We start from the raw sequence: 19,091 nt of genomic DNA, 5'->3' as shown, positions 1-19,091 counted from the left end.
GTTTACATGACACTCAAGAAAACCGAATTACTGCGTTCGTCTGACTATGAACGGATTTTTAAGATGCATGTATACACCTTTGTCTGACTAAAATCGGACCGGATCGGATTTCTCATAGTCGAATTACACTACATAGATTATTCGATTGAAAGTCGCATTACTCCTGCATGTATACGTTTTCAGCGGATCGGATCGGATTTTGCGTTCTGCGCATGCGCAAGATTTTTCCCCGGGGCCGTGAGCCGGAAGTAGACGGGCGGCGGCGGCGGCGGCGGCGGCTTTCCTCCGAAATCACGGCAAGAAAGAGCGCCAGAGTGCACCTAGTTTGTGTAATTATCATGTACACCATATACGAAGTTTACAAAGATGTAGCTTCGTCTCGCTCTTCGTACGCCATCTTTCTTGAATGCCGAGGCAGCTGGTGACGTAAAGAGGTCAGCCGGAGGTGGCCCCGTTAACACTAGTTGAAATGCGTACAGCGCCACCTAGCGTACCGGGGTATGACATGCTTTCGGCCAGTAATTCGATTTTCTCACTGGCATGTATACTCGGATAATTGCAGTTGTCCGACTGAGCAGCATAGTCGAACTATGGCTGTAATCTGACTAAGCTGTGCATGTAAACGCACTGACTATTTGGTTAACGGAAGGATCATAGTCATTGTGAAAAAGTTAGCAAGTTAAATACACTGAAAAACTGATGGTCGTGGTTGTGTCCTGACAGCCACAATTATACATTTTATTGCAATCTGTGGACGTCACACTGAAGGGCAGAGTACCGCGACCGGGACATGAAGCTTGTATACAATACTTGGATTTGTCAATCTGGCTGCAGTCACTGGAAATATTTTGAATCCTGTAAACATTTTAAGAGTACATTTTCAGCACTGAAGCCTATCCTGTTCCTTTGCCTCTTTGTGTATTTTTTCAGACGAGAGTCTTTAATGTGATTCGATTTCTGAAGTCTCTGACATTAGATGACAACTCAAGTTTGATTCTGAAGCCAAAGTTCTGATGCCTTCAATTTGCCATCAGCAGCAAAACAAGTGATGACATCAATACTTTTATTTTTTCCAAATTTCTTTATATGAAACCTTGTTAAAGATAATCCACAATAAACTCTGAGTCCCCTTTGTTCCTCCCTAAATGATTTCATTCTCTGCTCTGACATAGTTGGTTGTTGTCACTGCACACCAGTGAGAAGAACAACTGTGGAGAACATTAGTGTCCCTGGCCTCTCGTTTTGTATCACACTGAGGAATTATTGGACGCACCCACTTCTTCGGAAAAGTACGGCCATTTGGATAATTGAATTTTAACCTGACGGTTAAAATGCATGAGCACATGGAATTGAATTTGTCCCAGAGAGGTTGGGAAAATGATCCACCTCATCGACCTTCGGTGATGTCTTTTTGGATTGAAAGCGGACTTTCTCTAACGAGGCCTGACTGCGGTTTCACATTATTCAAAGTAACACCCAATCGCCGAGGCACAATGCGTCCAGCGGCGCGTCGCCATGCATGCCACTTCGCTTCGTCAAGAGGAGAGAGTGAAATGGAATCACAGACAATGAACAGCCGTCTCTGTGAAAGGACATGTGATCAAAGCACTTCTCTAGAGCCTTTTTCCGTTTTTGTGTTGTTACCCCTCTTAAGATGCCCACAAGCCAAACATCAGGTGCGTTAATGTGTGAAAACCTCAAACCGATCTAAAGATGTTGGCTGAGAGTACGCAGAAACCGGATCCTCATAAACTGACACGATGTTGTGAAAACGGTGACGGTATATGCTATCAGTGTCTGCAGTGGCGATAGGAAGTGTCATTGGATCCCTCCTCGTACAGGGTCCTGGCGACTTGTCATCCGCTGAAAAGGGAGTTGTCACGGTGATATATGGGTGTTGTAATCCCTGCAGTGAGAGCCCTGATGTTTACCCAACCCCATATTTCCTCCTCCTCAAAGAGCCCGGACCGGGAATCCTAAACCTGAGAAGAGATTAGCCGGTCGGGAAGAAAAGAGAGGTAGAGAAAGGAGAGGAGGGAGGGGAGGGAGGAAGAAAAGAAGAGGACTCTATAGGTCTATTCTCCTCTACCTGTTCAGATCTAGGTCTGAAAGGCAGACAGGTGAAACCGTACACGACCCGGTGAAGCTCTTGCTGTGACACTCGTGGAGTTGTACCTTCGCCGGGGTCAAGGGAAATCGGGGGAAGAATGTCATCTCTGTGGTTTCAGCACACTCAAAACTCTTCTCGGGCTAAATCCAACAATCGTGCATGCTGAATAAATAAGTGGTCTTAATAAGGAGGCACAGCATTGCATGAAATGAAACATGGGCGGGAAGTTTGTGCAAAAGGCTTCGGCAGACATGTTTGTCTGAGTTATCTGTGCAGTACTACCCCCACAACTACCCCTTCTTTACACCGTCTTTGTACTTTCATACTAAACATTTTATACAACACTTTATAGCAATCCATAGAATAATTGTTGAGATATTTCAGTTCGAACCAAAGTTTTGGACCAACTGACACTGGCATCCCTAGAACCAGAACTAGCATGTCTAAAAAAGTGAGCCAAAGTTTACAAAGTCATAAACAATCAGGTTTTTACCGCAAAGTTCCATAAATGAGACCTGGTCTTTTAGTTAATTCCCTGAAAATGAATTACGCACTCCTGGAGAATTTTCTAAATGAAGCGCCAAGGGAAAATGATTTCTCCAGCGGTCTTCGTCTGCACTCTTTTTTCCCCTCACACTACATCTGTCAGGCGACATATACAGCCTATCACTGCTCACGTCCAACGAGGCAGACAGGTGAAACCCTACACAAGCAACTCAGGCTTTTGCTGTGACACCTATGCCTTCGCACCCTGGCAGGGTCAAGGGAGATCAGGGATGGCTGCCGTCTCTGCTGTCTCAGCACACTCCCGACCTCTACCCGAGTTAATCCAACAATTGTTCTCGGATGAATAAGCGACTGGTGTTGTATTTTTCTGTGGTGAGTGAGGAGTGTTGGAACCTGTTGGATGTACTCATCCCAGTTTTAAAAAATGACGAACTGTCTCCGTTACGAGACAGATGTGATTTGTAAAAACCCATTCGTCAGCCCCTTTGGCTCCTCCTAAGTCGATAGACATGAGGAGACGTTGCTATTAGATTCAGTTTAGAAGCCGTGCTCAACTGAATGAGGATGAGATAAGTTAATCAAAACATTTCAGAAAGCGGCGCAGATAAGAAATGACGTGGCGTTTCATGAAGCTGTTTTTGGTTACCCCAAGATCTCTGGGAGAGCCAGCGAATTTGGCGAGTCCTCTTGATCCACTGCACTGGAATAGAAGTCCAATATCCACCCTGCCCCTTCACATAGTTTTCCCCTGCTGTTTGCCTAAGTACTTGTCTTTGTTCTGACAATAATGTCTTTAAACTTTATCTACGATCCCCCTGGAAATGTGGATGAGAGCACTTGGCTACCTCGGTGGAATCCTGACATCTCCATACAGACAGAAGCCCGCGGATCGCTCCCCTCCTCAGTGATGTATTTGTAGAGTGTTGGGGTCAGAGCCTTGGGAGAGACTCGCACTGCCGCAACATGTGCAGGATATCAAGCTTGATCTTCCATGCCAAGAGTGCTCCAGATGTGTGTCGGTATGTGTGAAACTTGACCGCTGGAGTTTGGCTCAAGGAATTAGACATACCAAAGCGGTGTTTACTCAGCTTTGATTTCTTAGATTAAAAAGACCAGCGAGCGCGCTGTTTGGGCTGATGTGACTTGACGCAAGCTCTTACAGACAATTTAGAAATGACATTCCAGGAGAGAATTAGTGTTGCAAACAGACCGTAGGATCATATGGAAGATTAATGTAAGCCAGCTATACACAATTAGTTTGTAAACATTCAATCACTCAGTGTAAGGGCAAAACATGCGCGTGTTTGTTTTGCCACTTGGTTTTGAGCTGTTTCTGACCACCCACAGTAGTCCTGGTTTGAGTTTTCTTCCAGGGATTATGCTTTCATTTAACAGGCCTCATCAAAGATTGTTTTTGCGGCGCTCACCTTCCTGCTCTGCTTTTGCTTTTATTTGCTGGGACCTCTCGGTAAACATGCTCGTCTGGCTGGGCGCGGTGGAAAATAGCTGCGGAATAGCACGCAGCGTTTTCACACCAGAATAACACCAGATGCCCCGAAATGCTGGTAAAACTGTAGCTGAGGATGATGAACTCCTCTGCTCCTCCAATCACGTTTGTGGAGTAGAGAGCACTCAGAGGGCATGCAGCTCTGCCAGGGATGAAACCAAAAAATCTAAATTACTTAATTATGGAAACGTTTAAAATCCACATTTGGATTTACATGTATGTCAGCACACACATTCTGGAAAGTCCTTCATAGAAATGTTTTCAGTTTTATATAATTGTGACGTGCGCACACATTCAAATGATTCAGAGCCCTGACCCAGATAAAACCAACTGAATCTGTCATGTTGCTACAGCACAACCCAAAAGCCAGTTAAAATCACAGAGCTCACATGTGATTCATGTGCCATCAGACTTGGATTGCAGTTTGACGAATGTGTGAACTCACCAAAAATATGTTGTCTGCCAAGTCTCAGTAAGTGAAAATGTGCATGGGTCAAAGGCTACAAACACAAACACACCATGACCACATGGTAGAGATATTTGATCCAAATCCTCACCAAACCACTTGATGCAAGAGGTTCAACTCGTCTCCCAATCACTAGACGTGCCCTACAACACTTCACATTCACCCGTTCACACACGTTTATACACCGATGGCAGAGGCTTCCATGCAAGGTGTCGACCTCCTCATCAGGAGCGATACAGTCCTTCCTCTTTAAAGCACCCAGGTTATATCTCTGGCCAGCCATTCACATGACAGGAGCAACCACCAGCAGCAACTTGGGGTTCAGTATCTCGCTGAAGAACACTCTATCGTGAGACCGGGGGAAATATCAAAGCACTGACCTTTCAATTAGTGGACAACCCGCTCTACCTCAAGAGCCAAAGCCATTAAGATACAAATTGGTTTCATTTGGTAGTTCAGAGCCAGATTACAACCATTGACAAAGACATGAGGTGTTGTAAACGATCAGGCCTTCAAAATTCTTCACCAACATCAAAAACTTGGAGGAGAAAACACAAGCAGCCCGTCACAGTCCTTGTGTTCTGTATGAGGTATCTCATAGCTGCTGCTGCTTTGACATGTGGTTACGTTTTTGAGGAAGCGAACGTTAGCTATAGTTTAACTCACATCTTCAGGGTCTACACAAGTACTGTAGCTGCTGTAGGTAGAAGTGAAGCAACTTAACCCACAACTATAAATCAAGATTGTTTGTTGGCTCATGGTCTAACATTCCACTAAATTTTGGAAGACTACACAGGACTGAATCGGACTAAAAGCATAACTTAAGTGGAGGTAATGACCATCTGAGTTCCTGTTGTCCTGAGGGTTCACTCGGCTGGTATAACAGAAAAACCGGCTGGTGAGTTGAGGGATTTAGGCCTCAATGCTAAAATCTAATTTCCTGCTCTGATGGAAACCCCAATTGGAGTTTTATAGTTATAAATAACCGGATTTCAAGGTAGGATTCAAGAACTTGAGTCTGGTCTTGTCTTTAATGCCGTCAAATGAATCTCACAGTCATGTGAAAATGATTTTCCTTCACAGTTTCTCGCAGCCGTCCCCCCTCGTTCTCACACTCCATCTGTCAGTCCACATGGGCCGGCTGTATCCCCCCGATGTTTAGTCTGCGGTGCGCCGATATTATGACAGCAGTACAAAAATACAGTGTTTCACCTATGTTTGTATGTTTGGCTTATAGCCTACTGCGATTACAATCTCGTGCTTGTGTTGAGGATGGAAGTGAGGGCACTAAGCCTTGGCCAGGATGTGTGCCGCTGAAAACCAGGCTGTAATAAATGTCTTGTTTTGTGGAATATTCCTGCACCTGCGCCTGACCTCAGATGGCCCGGGATACGGACTGTATTTGGCTTTCGTTGGTTTTGGTGTAAGTGATACAGTGTGATAAGTAAATGAGGCATCTGCGGAGGGTGTGTGCGCTCTTGGGGCTCTCTCACCGCATGTGGGATTTGGTATGTCCCAGTTCATAAATCCCACCCATGCCTTCATGCTTTCATACCTCCTCAACTAAAGAGCCATTGTTCTGCTTACTGTTTTGAGGTATGTCTTTCGGGGAGCTGAATTCAAACAAAGTCGTCTCTCAGCAGAGCTCGTTGAAAAAGTTCTCACTGAGGGGAACTGCAGGCCCCCTCGACGTCCCATTCTTAGCAGGGTTTACCTTCTCTGAAGAGGGTACACGGAAAGAGAAGTCGCACATTAGACGTGACTAACAAACTGCCGTGTTTGCCCAATGGACGCCCCCTAGACAGGATATTTTGGAAACCTGTGTTGAAAGAGCTCAACCAGTGTACCGTGAAAGGGTTGTGTGGCATTGATTGTTCTCTCAATGAGGTATGAAAGGGAATTATCAATACAAAAGTTTTGCTTTTTCTAAGGCTGGAAAGTTTGAGGGAGCTCACAGCGGCACAGAAGTAGGGTGGGATACTGACTTATTCATTTTCCTACATTTACAATCCCTTTCAGATGAAGTGAGGCAGAGTGGGACCGACACGGGTATCTAAAACACAGACACTCCGGCAACAACACTAAATGCCATGGCTAAATTCAATAAAACACTTTCCCTGGAGACATTTAATCTGTTAGAAGTATGAAATGATGCTGAAGTCACTGTCATCTTTGTCAGCTTCAGCTCTCAGTCTTTCAGATTGGATCCAAGCAGATTTCGTTTCAGTACAAGTCTGATATATAATGTGAAGATTGTTTAGATCCAAGGCTCAGCAGTAAATATTCAAACTGACTGGATCACTCAACTGTGTTGACTTTAATGTACATTCAAGTGTCTGAGGAAACTTTGGCGTGGCTATTGGTCATATTTCATTGATTAGCATGGATCCTCTCTCCCGTTGTCTTCTACTGGTCCTCAGTCAGTATCTGGGTCTTTATTATAGATGGGAATATAAGTAGGTTAACTGAAGTCTCAGCTTTTGTCGGATATATTCGCTAAAGCTATCAGTGTTCTAGTCGCACAAGAATCTCAAAGAAAGTGCTTCCAAAACTTCCCAATATTTACATACTCGCATGACGACTGTGAGTACTCACAACTTGCCTTTCCTTTTGATAATGTGTTTATTGCGTGTAAATGAGACAGAAGTCAGTTGGATGTGGTTTAGCGATGACAACGATGCCCTGCACTCCTCTTGAGGTAGAAGGAAGGAGGATGGACTCTTTGTTTTGTTTCTTTACTTATTTTCTTTCATTCTGATGTTGATATTTCCTTGTTTTATTTTCCTTATCAAACGATTTAAAAGCACATTAATCTCAGAGACAACAAACAGAGGTTTTCACTGAGCAGCAAAACAAAACAAATGTTTTCATTCTTCATAATCGGGACTTCTAGATTTCATATTTCACATGTTCTTTCTTCATTTGTTTTTCCTTCTCTTCTTTCTGGAGTGATTCTAGACCACTAAAGCTAAACTTGAACCCTCGCTACCTCACTATTACATTATGTGATATCAGTTTTTTCCAGCTAATTCTTGTTTACCTCTTCTTCTTCTTCTTTTTCTTCTTGTGCTACAGTACAACACAATGGAGTAAAATTCTGGGGTATTCTTTCCTCTTTCCCATGTTAATTCTTTCCTTCTTGAACTGATCTGACAAGATGAAAATCCCCCGAAACTAGAAACAAATAAGCTTAATCAGCGTTCTCCATGGTCATTACTTTTACTTGTGATATTTGAGTATATTTTGCCGCTCGTGCTTGTTTACTTCTGCCTGCTGGTGCCTCAGTCATTACAAACTCATGCTTGCGCGGCCAAGTATTATTCGCAAACCCACAGATCTTTATTTCAAATTCTAGTGGACAACCCGAATTTGTCAGACTGAACTGTGGCTAAAATGTTTATAAAATGATGCACGAGACACCGAAAATATTTCCAGCCATAAAAACATGGAGCGGTGGATTTGAATAGTTCCCTTTGGTGGAATAAGCCTGTAAAGAATCTGTGCGATACTATGAGAGTGAAATAGCAACCTTTATTTTTCCAACCTTCAAGCTGCTTGAGGGAAAATAAAAGAGTGACACTGGTTGTTAAGGAGAAAAAGATTTAAACGCAAGACTTTCATTTGTTAATGGTCCATTTTCCCCCCTGTAGGATTTGAGTCATTCTGCCGCCATTCTTCATCGTATCAAATGAGTCTCCACAGAACCGCAGCGGTGTAACATTTGGGGCTCTAATCAGACTCCTGGTCTTGCCAGTAACTGGACCTGTTGCCCCCTTTTTCTCTTCACAGTTTAGCCCCAAGCTACTGCCTGTCTTCAATGATTCAAGAAGGGGAGTGAGGGCAGCAGGACCACAATACCCGCTCAGGGACGAGCTGTCAGAAGCCCTGAAACACTATCCCCTCTCAGACCAAAGCTCTGGGTGTTTTTAGCAGTATTGTATCTCCGGGATTGAACACACAGGTCATTTGGGGAGAGTTTTTCGGAGAAATTACTTCATCTATTAAAGAGCAGAATGCTCGGTGCAGTTCATGTTAGGTGGTGTTTTTTTTTTTTAGCTTTTAAGACTCCCGGAGTGAAGTAGGCTGTCTGGCTTTAATGCAAGTAATGATACTGCCCTCAAGTGGATGCTCCATCTATCAGAGCCATAGCACGCTCAAGTCGCGGGCAGAAATACAGTGACAGTGAAAAGTTAGGATGATGAAAAGAGGCCGTAAAAACTTTCTAAATGTTCTTGGCCACCTTGGTTATGGTAGCTGGTGTGACTCTAACAACTCTTTCCAGTTCTTTTGGCTCGGGCTCTGCGCCAAGCTTTTCCATAAGCTGTTTTTCAATTAGGACCCCGCGCTCTTGGCATTTCATGAAGGGAACAGAAGTGGAAGCCCTCAGCGGCAGTGGCGGCGGCAGCAGCAGCAGTCCTCGGGGCTGGGGGATCTCAGGAAAAATGACAGAAGCATACAAATTGTCACTGTTAAAGGTCCTAATTGCCTGAAACCTTTAAGCTTCAAAGCAGGCTCGTCTTGTGTGGCAGGAGTGCTGCTGCGCGCCGCTCTCAGATGGAAAGGTTGATTGCAACTGTGGCATTTAAGAGTAGAGAGAGTTTGAGGATTGCTTATTGTGTGGTCCGTCGATGCGTCCCCCCTCCCTCCCCCCCCCCCTGTTCTTCCCCCGTCCCCCCTCTTCTGCTCTGTGTTTCAAAGACCTGTCGCCTCACGGCTTGTCAGAAAATCCTCCCTTTAAACAGTAAGCAAAAATAGAGGCTAATGATTGAAGTTCCATTCCATAAACTTGTGGCCGCAGTTTGGAATAACAAGGCCGTTGCATGTGTTTGTGCATTCGTACATATGGGACTGATTGAGGACATTTTGCTTTTAGTGACTGCCCAAGCCAAACGATTATACATCGTATTGTTTATACATTAAAACAATGCTGTCACTTGATGTCGTCAGTTGACTCGTCTGTTGGACTTGACTTTAGGTTCTTGGTGGATGAGGTAAAAAAACGAAAAAACTGAACACCCCTAAAGTCCCCAGAACTCTCTCCATCCATGACTCCTATCCAGTGGTATTTTCCCCTCGACACCAGTTCATATATTGTTTGCGAACATTCTCTATTTTTAAATGTGAAATCTGTCAGGAGAAACTTTATAAATGCCATCTAGGCCACCAAGGGCTTTGGATGTGTGAGTAATCGATGTAGCAGACGTCGTTCCGCTGTCCGTGGAAAAGAAGTGCTTCAAAATGTAAATGTGTCGCGTTCCCGTTCAATATGGCATACATTAACTGGTGATAGCCCTTCCACTAATGTGAATAAATGATGATACTTTTGGCTGAGAAATCCTTTAAGTGAGGATTTGTGGCAGTTAATCATTATGAAGTGGAAAGTGAGGTTCCTTCACGTATAATAATAGTGAAGTGAATCTCGTAAAAACTTGCTTTTGAAATGAAACAAGTGAAATATACTCCCGCTGACTGCACTTAGAGTTTTGGCTCAAGAGGGAGTTTTCTGTCTTTGGAGCGTATAGAGATGAATTCCACCCTATAAACAGGTGAGAAGCAGCTGCTAGTTTAAATAGTGCCATCAATCAGACTGATACTCGTGTTTTTTTCTCTGACAGACTCAGTTACTCCTTCATTTTAGCTTTTATCTTGTGTCTGTTGAAATAGACACTCAGTATACACTAGTTAGTATGATCTCAAGTATGACTTAAAGGGATATTCCAGTGTAAATTTAATCCATGGTCTAACACACCGTGAAACTGTGTTAGACTCCCTCTTGAGAGATCAAGTTAGCAGACCGCTAATTTACGGAGTTTTATCAACCTCAGAAACGACCGCACGACAACAATACACTGCAGTAAATGGATCCAAATATAAACCGCCACCAAAAAGCCACAAATAAGGCTCAGAACAGCACCAAACTTCAGCAACAGTACAAATAGGGTCTCAGCACATAGTCCGGGGCATCTAACCTCCGCTAGCTTAGCTGGATTTCTATTGTGAAGCTAAAAACAGAGTTCAACTCTCCTCCATCAACTTCCGGGTCGGGGAAGTCCCGACGCGACGATTACCGAGTGCGGTTAGAAATGCTCAATTCCGTTCTTTTCCCTGTCCGCTCTCGATAATAACTGTTATAAACTGGCAGGTAAGACACATATGAACTTTGATTGCTTTTCCATGGAGTCATAATCATACATTTTCATCCATGAGCCGCGGAACTCTACTGCACTCGGTAATCGACTCGTCGGGACTTCCCGTCAACAGGAAGCTGCTGCAGAAGAGTGGTAAATTAAGTCAGCTTTTCAGTAGAAATCCAGCTAAGCTAGCGGAGGTCAGATGCCCCGGACTATGTGCTGAGACCCTATTTGTACTGTTGCTGAAGTTTGGTGCTGTTCTGAGCATTATTTGTGGCTTTTTGGTGGCGGTTTATATTTGGATCCATTCACTGCAGTGTATTGTTGTCGTGCGGTCGTTTCTGAGGTTGATAAAACTCCGTAAATTAGCGGTCTGCTAACTTGATCTCTCGAGAGGGAGTCTAACACAGTTTCACGGTGATTTAGACCATGGATTAAACTTACACCGGAATTTCACTTTAGGCAGAAAACTACATGTAAGTAGTTATCTATGAAACCTTACTTTGACGTGGGAATGCTCTCTCAGCAAAGTCTAGACTTGACTTTAGAGATTTTCCCAACGCATCTTTGCACCCAAACATCTGAATAGGTCAGTTGGCAGTAAGAGAGATGTAGTTGACCTCCATCTTACACTCGCAGCCCTGTGAAGTTTAGGCAATAAACTACATGTTTAGGTTTAGGCAACGATTGTGGTTTGGGTTCAAATAGCTTTATTTATATCTAAATATCTATGTTATGTAACTTCATGGCATGATGTACTTGACTTTTGCTTTCACACTAGACACAAACAGCAGTCTCTTGTGTGAAGTCTTGTGCTTGTTTGATCCAGTCATCCACCCCGTTCTCCTCCATATATGCTCTTGTGCTTCGTCTGACTTCCTCCTTTGCTGCTGTAATAATATCCACAGCCACTGGAGGTCGCAACCCAACAAATCCAAGCCTGCAGTGAACTTGGCATGAGCTTTATGAGCGACGTGCATCAGCAACACACCCACTATTTAGTCTGACGAATAATACGTGTTGCTGGACTTCAATCTTCTCGACCGCTGCCGTGATCTTGTCTTCCTTCATTTTCTCTTTTGGTCCATGGCGGCTCCTGACTTAACCCTCATTTGTAATGACATTATATGAGGGGAGATGACAAGGAAGGTGCCGTCAATATAAGTTGATTTGAGATTTATAAATCACAGGTGTGTAGGTTCCAAATTGGATTCCTAAAACCTGCCTAAACAAGGTTTCTTATGCTCAGCGTCTTATAAAATTGAACCTAAGCTAACCGTTGGAGATGAACTCGAGATAAAGTTCAAGTATAAATCTATTTTTATAGATAAGGGCCCGGTTCTGTCTGCCTCGGCACGTCCACAGTGAGATATAGACGGCCTCAAGCGCTCGCTTTCCAGTTTCTCCATCTCCATATTCTGCTGGAAGAGGCGCCGGGACAGAGTTGTGGAAAACCTTCTTAGCTAACGCTGGAGGACATAGGCTGTTATGATGATGAAGATCTGGAGACATGCAAATCCCACCAGGATCACATTCCACCTCTTTGTGTTTGTGCGTGAGGGCGCACATGTACGAGCACATCAGCGTTATGAAGTGTCTCCCCCGGTCTGTGCATGTGTTTCGTATGCGTGCTGCTGTCTTGTGTGACCCTCGCTTGGATGTTTGCGTGCCCAGAACAATGAGCCAGTGAGCCGCTCGTTAGCAAAAAACCTCTTTATTCATCCGGGATGGTCCTCGGTGGAAAGAGGAGACGCGAGCCGAACGGGCGGCAGAGCCCGGGTCAGGAGAGGTACCAGCTCTCGTCTGTCAAGACAACATCCACCGCGGCTCTTCCCTGAGCGGCGATCAATCAGTCCGCACGCTCCTCACACTCAACTCATATATATTTCAGCCTGAAAGCAGTTAGATATGCAAATGCGTCTGAAGTTTGTTGCTGTTGAGTAATTCTACCCTGTTGTCGTGCTTTTTTCCCTCGACCGCATTTGCAGCCTGAGTGGCAGTTGTGACTACTTAAAGCTGTGCCACGAGTCAATGAAGAGCTCAAGTCGTATTTGTGTTCCACTGTGCAAGCAACTACTTGATTTAATAACGCTGTTTTTATGAAGGCCCGATTCATATTTCAAAGGCGGCATATCTGGAGTGGAAATAATTCAGCGCTCGGGCTTAGAGGGGCTTAAAACTTTGATCCTCCTTGGTGATCTCGACTTGCCTTTTTTTTTTTTTTCTTCTTTTGCTTTCTCTTATTTGCTTGTGTGCAAACTCGAGTGTTTTTTGTTCTGCGTATAAGAAAACAGACATCGGTAATAGAGTCATTAGCTGTGGTTTAATGGCTGTAGCTGTCTTCAATATTCCCCCCCCCACCCCCCACCCGTTCTCATGACTTTCCCATGCATCTCATCAATGCACTTGGGTGGTAATCAGCCAACGATCGTGCTCATCACATCTATCATCCCCGTGGCATTTCAGCTCTCCCAAACACATGTAACGTCTGAAATACTTTCCGTGTGAGGAGGTGATTGTTTTTCGATAACGATGGGAGGAATGCTTTGATCTGATTGCTTTTGGTGTAAACGACGATAAGACGCAATCAGATTCTTCTTGAGCGACCGCTGACGAACGCGTTCCCGAGGATGTGTGTGCAACGTCGTGCTATCAGGTTCGATTGTCGACTGCTTGCAGATGTACTGGCTCATCTCCTCATCGCCTCGACACTATTGATTAAACCACAGAACGATGACTTACGACGTAAAGAGAAAACAGGAAGAGCCTTCATTCGCTCCGAATCCTTTGATTCTTCAAGCCAATTGTAAATCTAAAAGCATATTAAGAAAAGCTTGTAGATGCCGACACTGAATGCCTCTGGAGCCCGTTCAAAGCTATCATATTTTGATTCCATCATTATTATTTTTTTGTTGTTGTCATTTCCTGCGTTGCTTTAATCAACGAGGAAGCCGGAGCCGCTGATCTGCGCACCAGCACTTCAGTTCCCCTTTCAGTCGGTCGGTGTGGAAAATCCATGTCACCCGACCCCCTCGTCCCCCCTCCGCTGGTTCTGATTAGGGACGAGTGCTCCGGGAGTTCTGGATCTCGGGGTCTCTCGCCCCCATTAACCACGGTCAGGCCCAATTCCACGCTCATCACTCTCACACCTCGTCACATTCCCGTCCAGTCGCTGTGCAGTCTGTGCCGCGAGGATCTGGCCGGTGAACTTCGAGAAAGGACAGAGCGAGAGGAGGCTTATTTTTCTCCCGGTGCTCTTAACACTCAGCTCCAAGTGTGATAAACTGCCGACACATAGTTGCAATGATAAATGCGCCTGGAAGCCAGATCTGAAGATATGCTAAATCGGATGTTCCAGATCACAAATCATCGTTGTTTTGTCATTTTAGCGGGATATAATTTTAATATGTTTTAATGTTCCTCTCAGTGGAAGCTTGGACATTAAAAGCTTTACGAAAAGCCTCTTTAAGTCTCCTTAAATCATTTTGTTACACTAAAAAGCAAATCTGCCGTTCGAGAGCTGGCTGATAGAATCGGCACGAGAGCCAGAAGAGAAAGTGTCAGATTGGTTGGTGTTATTTCAGGGAAATAATACAAGTCAAATCCAATCCTGTTTAAAAGGATAATTATTATGATTTATTAATACTTGGATCGAGTTTTCGTACGTTTTGGCGTCATTCGTCTCTCCTCTGATAACACTGTCCTCGCCAGAACTGACGTTTTGACGTCTCATAGCAGGAAAAAGACAAGTGGAACTAATAACGTTAATAAAGGCTGCATTCCATTTAGGTGGTTCAGTCCCAGGCCTCTGTTGTTGTCCATCCTGGCTCACCGTCGTGGCTTACTGCAACACCCGAATGGATCAGAGCCGTTTGTTAATATCATCACAGTAGTTGCACCTGTGCTGTTAAAGAGAGAGAGACTCAAAAAACAAGTCTTATGAGTAGAAACAAAGAGAAAAAAACAGTTGAACAATGAGATCAGTACCCAAACTGTCCGTGGTCACAGTCCTTGTTCAGGTTTTACTACCAACCACAGTTGTATTTAACACTTTTGATGTGCAATTAAAGATAAATTACACATTTTGAGAGCGATCACTTTCACTTCCCACGTCCAGACTGGTAGATAATTGTGTCTGAACTGTTCCTGATCCTCTGAACAATTGAATTTCCTTTTTATTTTTTAACTTTCAAGCTTTGTCTCCTTTTTACGAAACTTTCCCCGGACAGCAATCATAGCTCAGCTGCAGCGAGACATTACCGGCCTGTCAGGTTTCCGGCAGTGTGCCCGGGGTCGTCGTGAAAGATACTCTTCATTTTGTAAAGTCTTTCTTTTTTTTATTGCTTTGGCAAAACCAAAGATGCAAGAGGAAAATTGTAAGGAATGGATGAAATAGTGTTTGTCTGCAACTGTTAGAATATCTGTCCAACTATCCTGCTGCGCACAAAAGTAACTTAGCATTTCTTCCACGGCCACAGAGCACATCAGGATCCATCTACATTTAAATCCTCATCCTTAAAGTTTTTGCTCTCATAATTTTAAACGTAAAAACAGTGAAACGAACTTCAGTAAACCGCTAAGAAAATGGTAAACGGACTCGTATTTCCACAGTGCTTTTCCACTCAAAGCCGCTCTTATACACTGATGGCGGTGGCTGCCATTAGGGCTGGGTATCACCAGGTACCTCGCGATACGATACTATCACGATATTTTGCCCACGATAACGATAATATCTGATACAGCGATTCTGCGATATCGATATATTACAAGGAATTTCATCCACGATACATCACGATATCTGTGTCACTGAAGAAATTCAGAATTTACTGACTGCACTGAATCCATTTCACAGGAATTACAAAACATTGTCAGTCAATTTCACATGAATGACAGCCAAGTAAACAAAGAGTATATTGCACAGTGTCTCTTCTTAACACACACACTGACTACAACTATCATTAAATATCTATATGTGTGGGTTTCAGAGCTACTTAAACCATTTTTATTTTTTTTTATTTGGTTGTATACCTATGTTTGAATAAAGATAAAGCTGTCCTCCGAAGAGGGGTGGTGGTGGTGGGCCAAAAAAAATAAAATATATATATATATATTTTTTTACATTTTTAAATATCGATATTTGGCACCAGTGTATCGATAGCGTACCTCAAGACGAATTATCGCGATATATCGTAGTATCGATATTTTGGCATACCCCTAGCTGCCATGCAAGGCCCCCACTGCTCATCAGGAGTAATTCGGGGTTAAGTATCTTGCTCAAGGACATTTCGACATGGAGCTAGGAGGAGCTGGGATTCGAACCAGCGACCTTCCCATTATGAGACAACTCACTCTCCCTCCTGAGCTACAGCCGCCTCAAACAAGGTTAATTTCGAACAAAATATCGGTCTGGTCTGGCATTTTTTGCCTAGAATGTGCAGCCTTAACTTCAGATATTAGCACGATAACATGTATGTAGCCATCAAGTGCAAATTTAAGTCAAAAGTTGACGCTTTGGGATGGCAGCAGACCCGTCCTACAACGTCTCAAAGTGTCTTTGTTTTGGACGAGTATGGAATGAGACTCAAAATGTACAAATAGCACCTTTAATCAGCTAGCTAGCCACAACAGACAGCCGCCATTTCAGCCGGCAAAATCAACCGTCGATGTCTCAAAATGAGAAGTCTGCTTCGTCTACCTCAGTCTCAAATCAAGACTCTGTCATGATTTCGATGATCTGCCACTGTTATCGTTGTAAGCTGCATGTGTTCTGTACAAGAACTAAAAGCCAAGCAAACAATTAATTTACCAAACCAGTGAAAATAAGATCCGATATGTAAAACAGACGTATCCTTGTAATGTTTTAGGTTTTTTGACTACGGAGCTAATGTTTGTCAAACATTTTTGCTCATTGCAGAAACTGAAATCAGTCCCAGGCCTTCCGTCTTTCTGTTGTGGTACACATCATTTCTGCGTTGGCAGCGGTCGATGCTTTATCTTTAAAAGTTTCAAAGAAATTAAAATCGTTTTCATATTTTCTCCCTTTGCGCACGCTGCTACATCAAAAGCGTTTAGTAATGCCTTATTAAAGTCCGTCTATGAAAAAGTCCAGGTAGAGCATGAAGCATAAATCTCTGCGAGCAACCAGCCTGTGGTTAAAACAGAGTAAAGCTCCTTGAACTGCAGCCGCTTTGAAAGATGGAAAACAGGTCATTGTTAGGCCTCATCGAGAAACTAAATCAAAGAAGGGAGTCGCTGTAGCCCAGGGAACAGAGTCAGGGGAGTGAAAACCATTAAAAGTGCATTGTGCAGGCGGCCTGCAGAGGAAAAAAAAAAAAAAAGAAGAAGAAAGAGATACAGAAGAGAGGAATCATGAACGCAAAACAACCACAACAGTGCAGTCCGCCTCGAGAGAATGTACGCTCTCCTTTAGTCTTGCGTGTGGTTTAGCGTAGATCTGTCCAATATCATGCACCATAAATCTCAAAGTGGGCCTTATTGGTTCACAAGCTTCAGAGGACTTGACATTAACACAAATCTGTGAAAAAAAAGAAAGTGCCTTGATTCTGCGGCATCCCCCCCCCCCCCCCTCCCTCGCCCTCCCGGCCCCTCGTTGGAAAATTGCTTCCGTCTGTCGATTGGAGCGAGCCATAAAATAACCCGATAGTCACGAAAATCCTCCGATAGATCATGCGATTCTTACAATCAAATGAAAATGTGGTGAATTCAGCGTATGTGACCTTAAAGCTGACTCCAGCCGGGGAAACAGAAACAGGATTTCTCTCTCATGACGGGTGTCGTCAAGAAAGTGACAGCTGATGCTAAATTTGGATCCCTCCCGACTTCCTCTTTACCGTCTGTCAAATCACTGATGGATGTTGTAACTCCTTCCTGACAGCTCTGTTTCTTAACAGCGTGCGTATGGTTTGGATTTGTTTCCCTCCGCTAGTTTGAACCGGCTGCTAGCGCTAACCGAATGCTGCTGGCGGCCCCATAAACTGAAAAACGCTGGTGCACAAACATTCGGATGACTCAAACAGAGTCGTGACTCTCCAGAGGGAAGATAAACACGAACAAATGTGAGTCTGTGTGTCCATGTCGTCCGTTGTTACTGCAGGGTTCTTACTACTGAGCTAATGAGCGAGGTGGCATGTTGCTAGCGTGTCTGTCTCTAATTTTGTGTTCTTTAACAAGTCACCACTCTCTCCTCCTCCTCCTCCTCCTCCTCCTCCTCTTCTCTCAGGACACCGAGCGTTGGGAGAGGTCAGTGTTGAAGGTGGCCGAGATCACGTCAGCCCTGATCCGGGAGAGGAGCCCCGCCCTGGTGGGACAGCTTCTGCAGGCGTGAGGGGGGAAAACAAGCATCCCCAGAAAATCCCCTCAGTGTGACTCATGAACTCTGCAGGGATGAGACAATGGTGTTTATCCTGCTTTTTAAATCCGTCTCTTTATCAATTACGGCAGAGTCAAAGGGGTATTCCCAATTTCCAAGTCTGGGGACTTTCAAGAGGCCGACTTCAAACGAGAATTGGTGAAATCGAAGCTGCAGAGGCTGAAATATCCTGACTTTAGTCCCAAGTGGTGGTCAACCTCTGTGAATACTACACTTCCCACAATGCAGCATTCACTGAACCCTCACACACATCTTTCAAACTCTTCCTCTAAATGATGCGTCTGTAAAGATGACCAGCGGGGTTTTTTTTTCGTTGTTCTCTGGAGGTAAATAAAAGAGGAAGTTACATCTGGTGTCCAAACAAACAAAACCAAAAACAATCATGTATATGAATTCATGCCATCGACCGTCTGTTAACTCAAACTGCTGTATCGTGTCATACGACTGCTCGTACCTCTGGATAAAATGACTGAAACACTAACGCGTAATCAGAGGGTGCTTATATTTTTGTACCTCATTACTGCTGCTTATTTAAAATGATAAATGTGGCGCAATAAAGACGTTTTTTTTTTATGTTCTTTTGAGTTTTATTTTGAAATCCTAAACACAAACTATCAAGTGACATCAGCCCTGAAGTCACAGATTGGACCCCCAACAACATCTCTCATGTAACGATGTCACATTGTGTCTGATGCAAAGATGAGAAACTTGATCAGAATAAACTCTACAGTAAAATGAGTTGTTTGATTAATTGAGTTTGTTGACAGAAGGATTTAACAATTTAAGGCCACAAAAAAATAAAAAGGATTTAATAAAGTCAGGGGTGTTTGGAACCCAACAGGCCCCCCAGAGAGGACCGAGGTTACTGGGAGCACTGGGCCCAAGTGGATGTTGGGAAAAATTGGATTTCTGATTCACTCTAATAAAAACATTTACATCACGTTCATAAAATGGATTTTACAATCATCTTAAAGATAATT

At 43.8% G+C, this 19,091-nt stretch overlaps 1 protein-coding gene across 1 annotated transcript in view; it reads left to right on the top strand.

The window, feature by feature from the left end:
* crppa (CDP-L-ribitol pyrophosphorylase A) overlaps window positions 1-18,849 on the top strand; it is a 56,549-nt gene extending 37,700 nt beyond the window's left edge. Inside the window, exon 10 of the mRNA XM_030394887.1 lies at window positions 17,962-18,849. Within this exon, the coding sequence (XP_030250747.1) occupies window positions 17,962-18,066 (105 nt within the window). The 3' untranslated portion in view covers window positions 18,067-18,849. The remainder of the gene's footprint in view (window positions 1-17,961) is intronic.
* Window positions 18,850-19,091: the final 242 nt, after the last annotated feature.

The sequence above is a fragment of the Sparus aurata genome, chromosome 17, assembly GCF_900880675.1.
Source record: "Sparus aurata chromosome 17, fSpaAur1.1, whole genome shotgun sequence".
NCBI lineage: Eukaryota > Metazoa > Chordata > Actinopteri > Spariformes > Sparidae > Sparus > Sparus aurata.
This window is presented reverse-complemented; position numbering and strand designations above follow the sequence as displayed.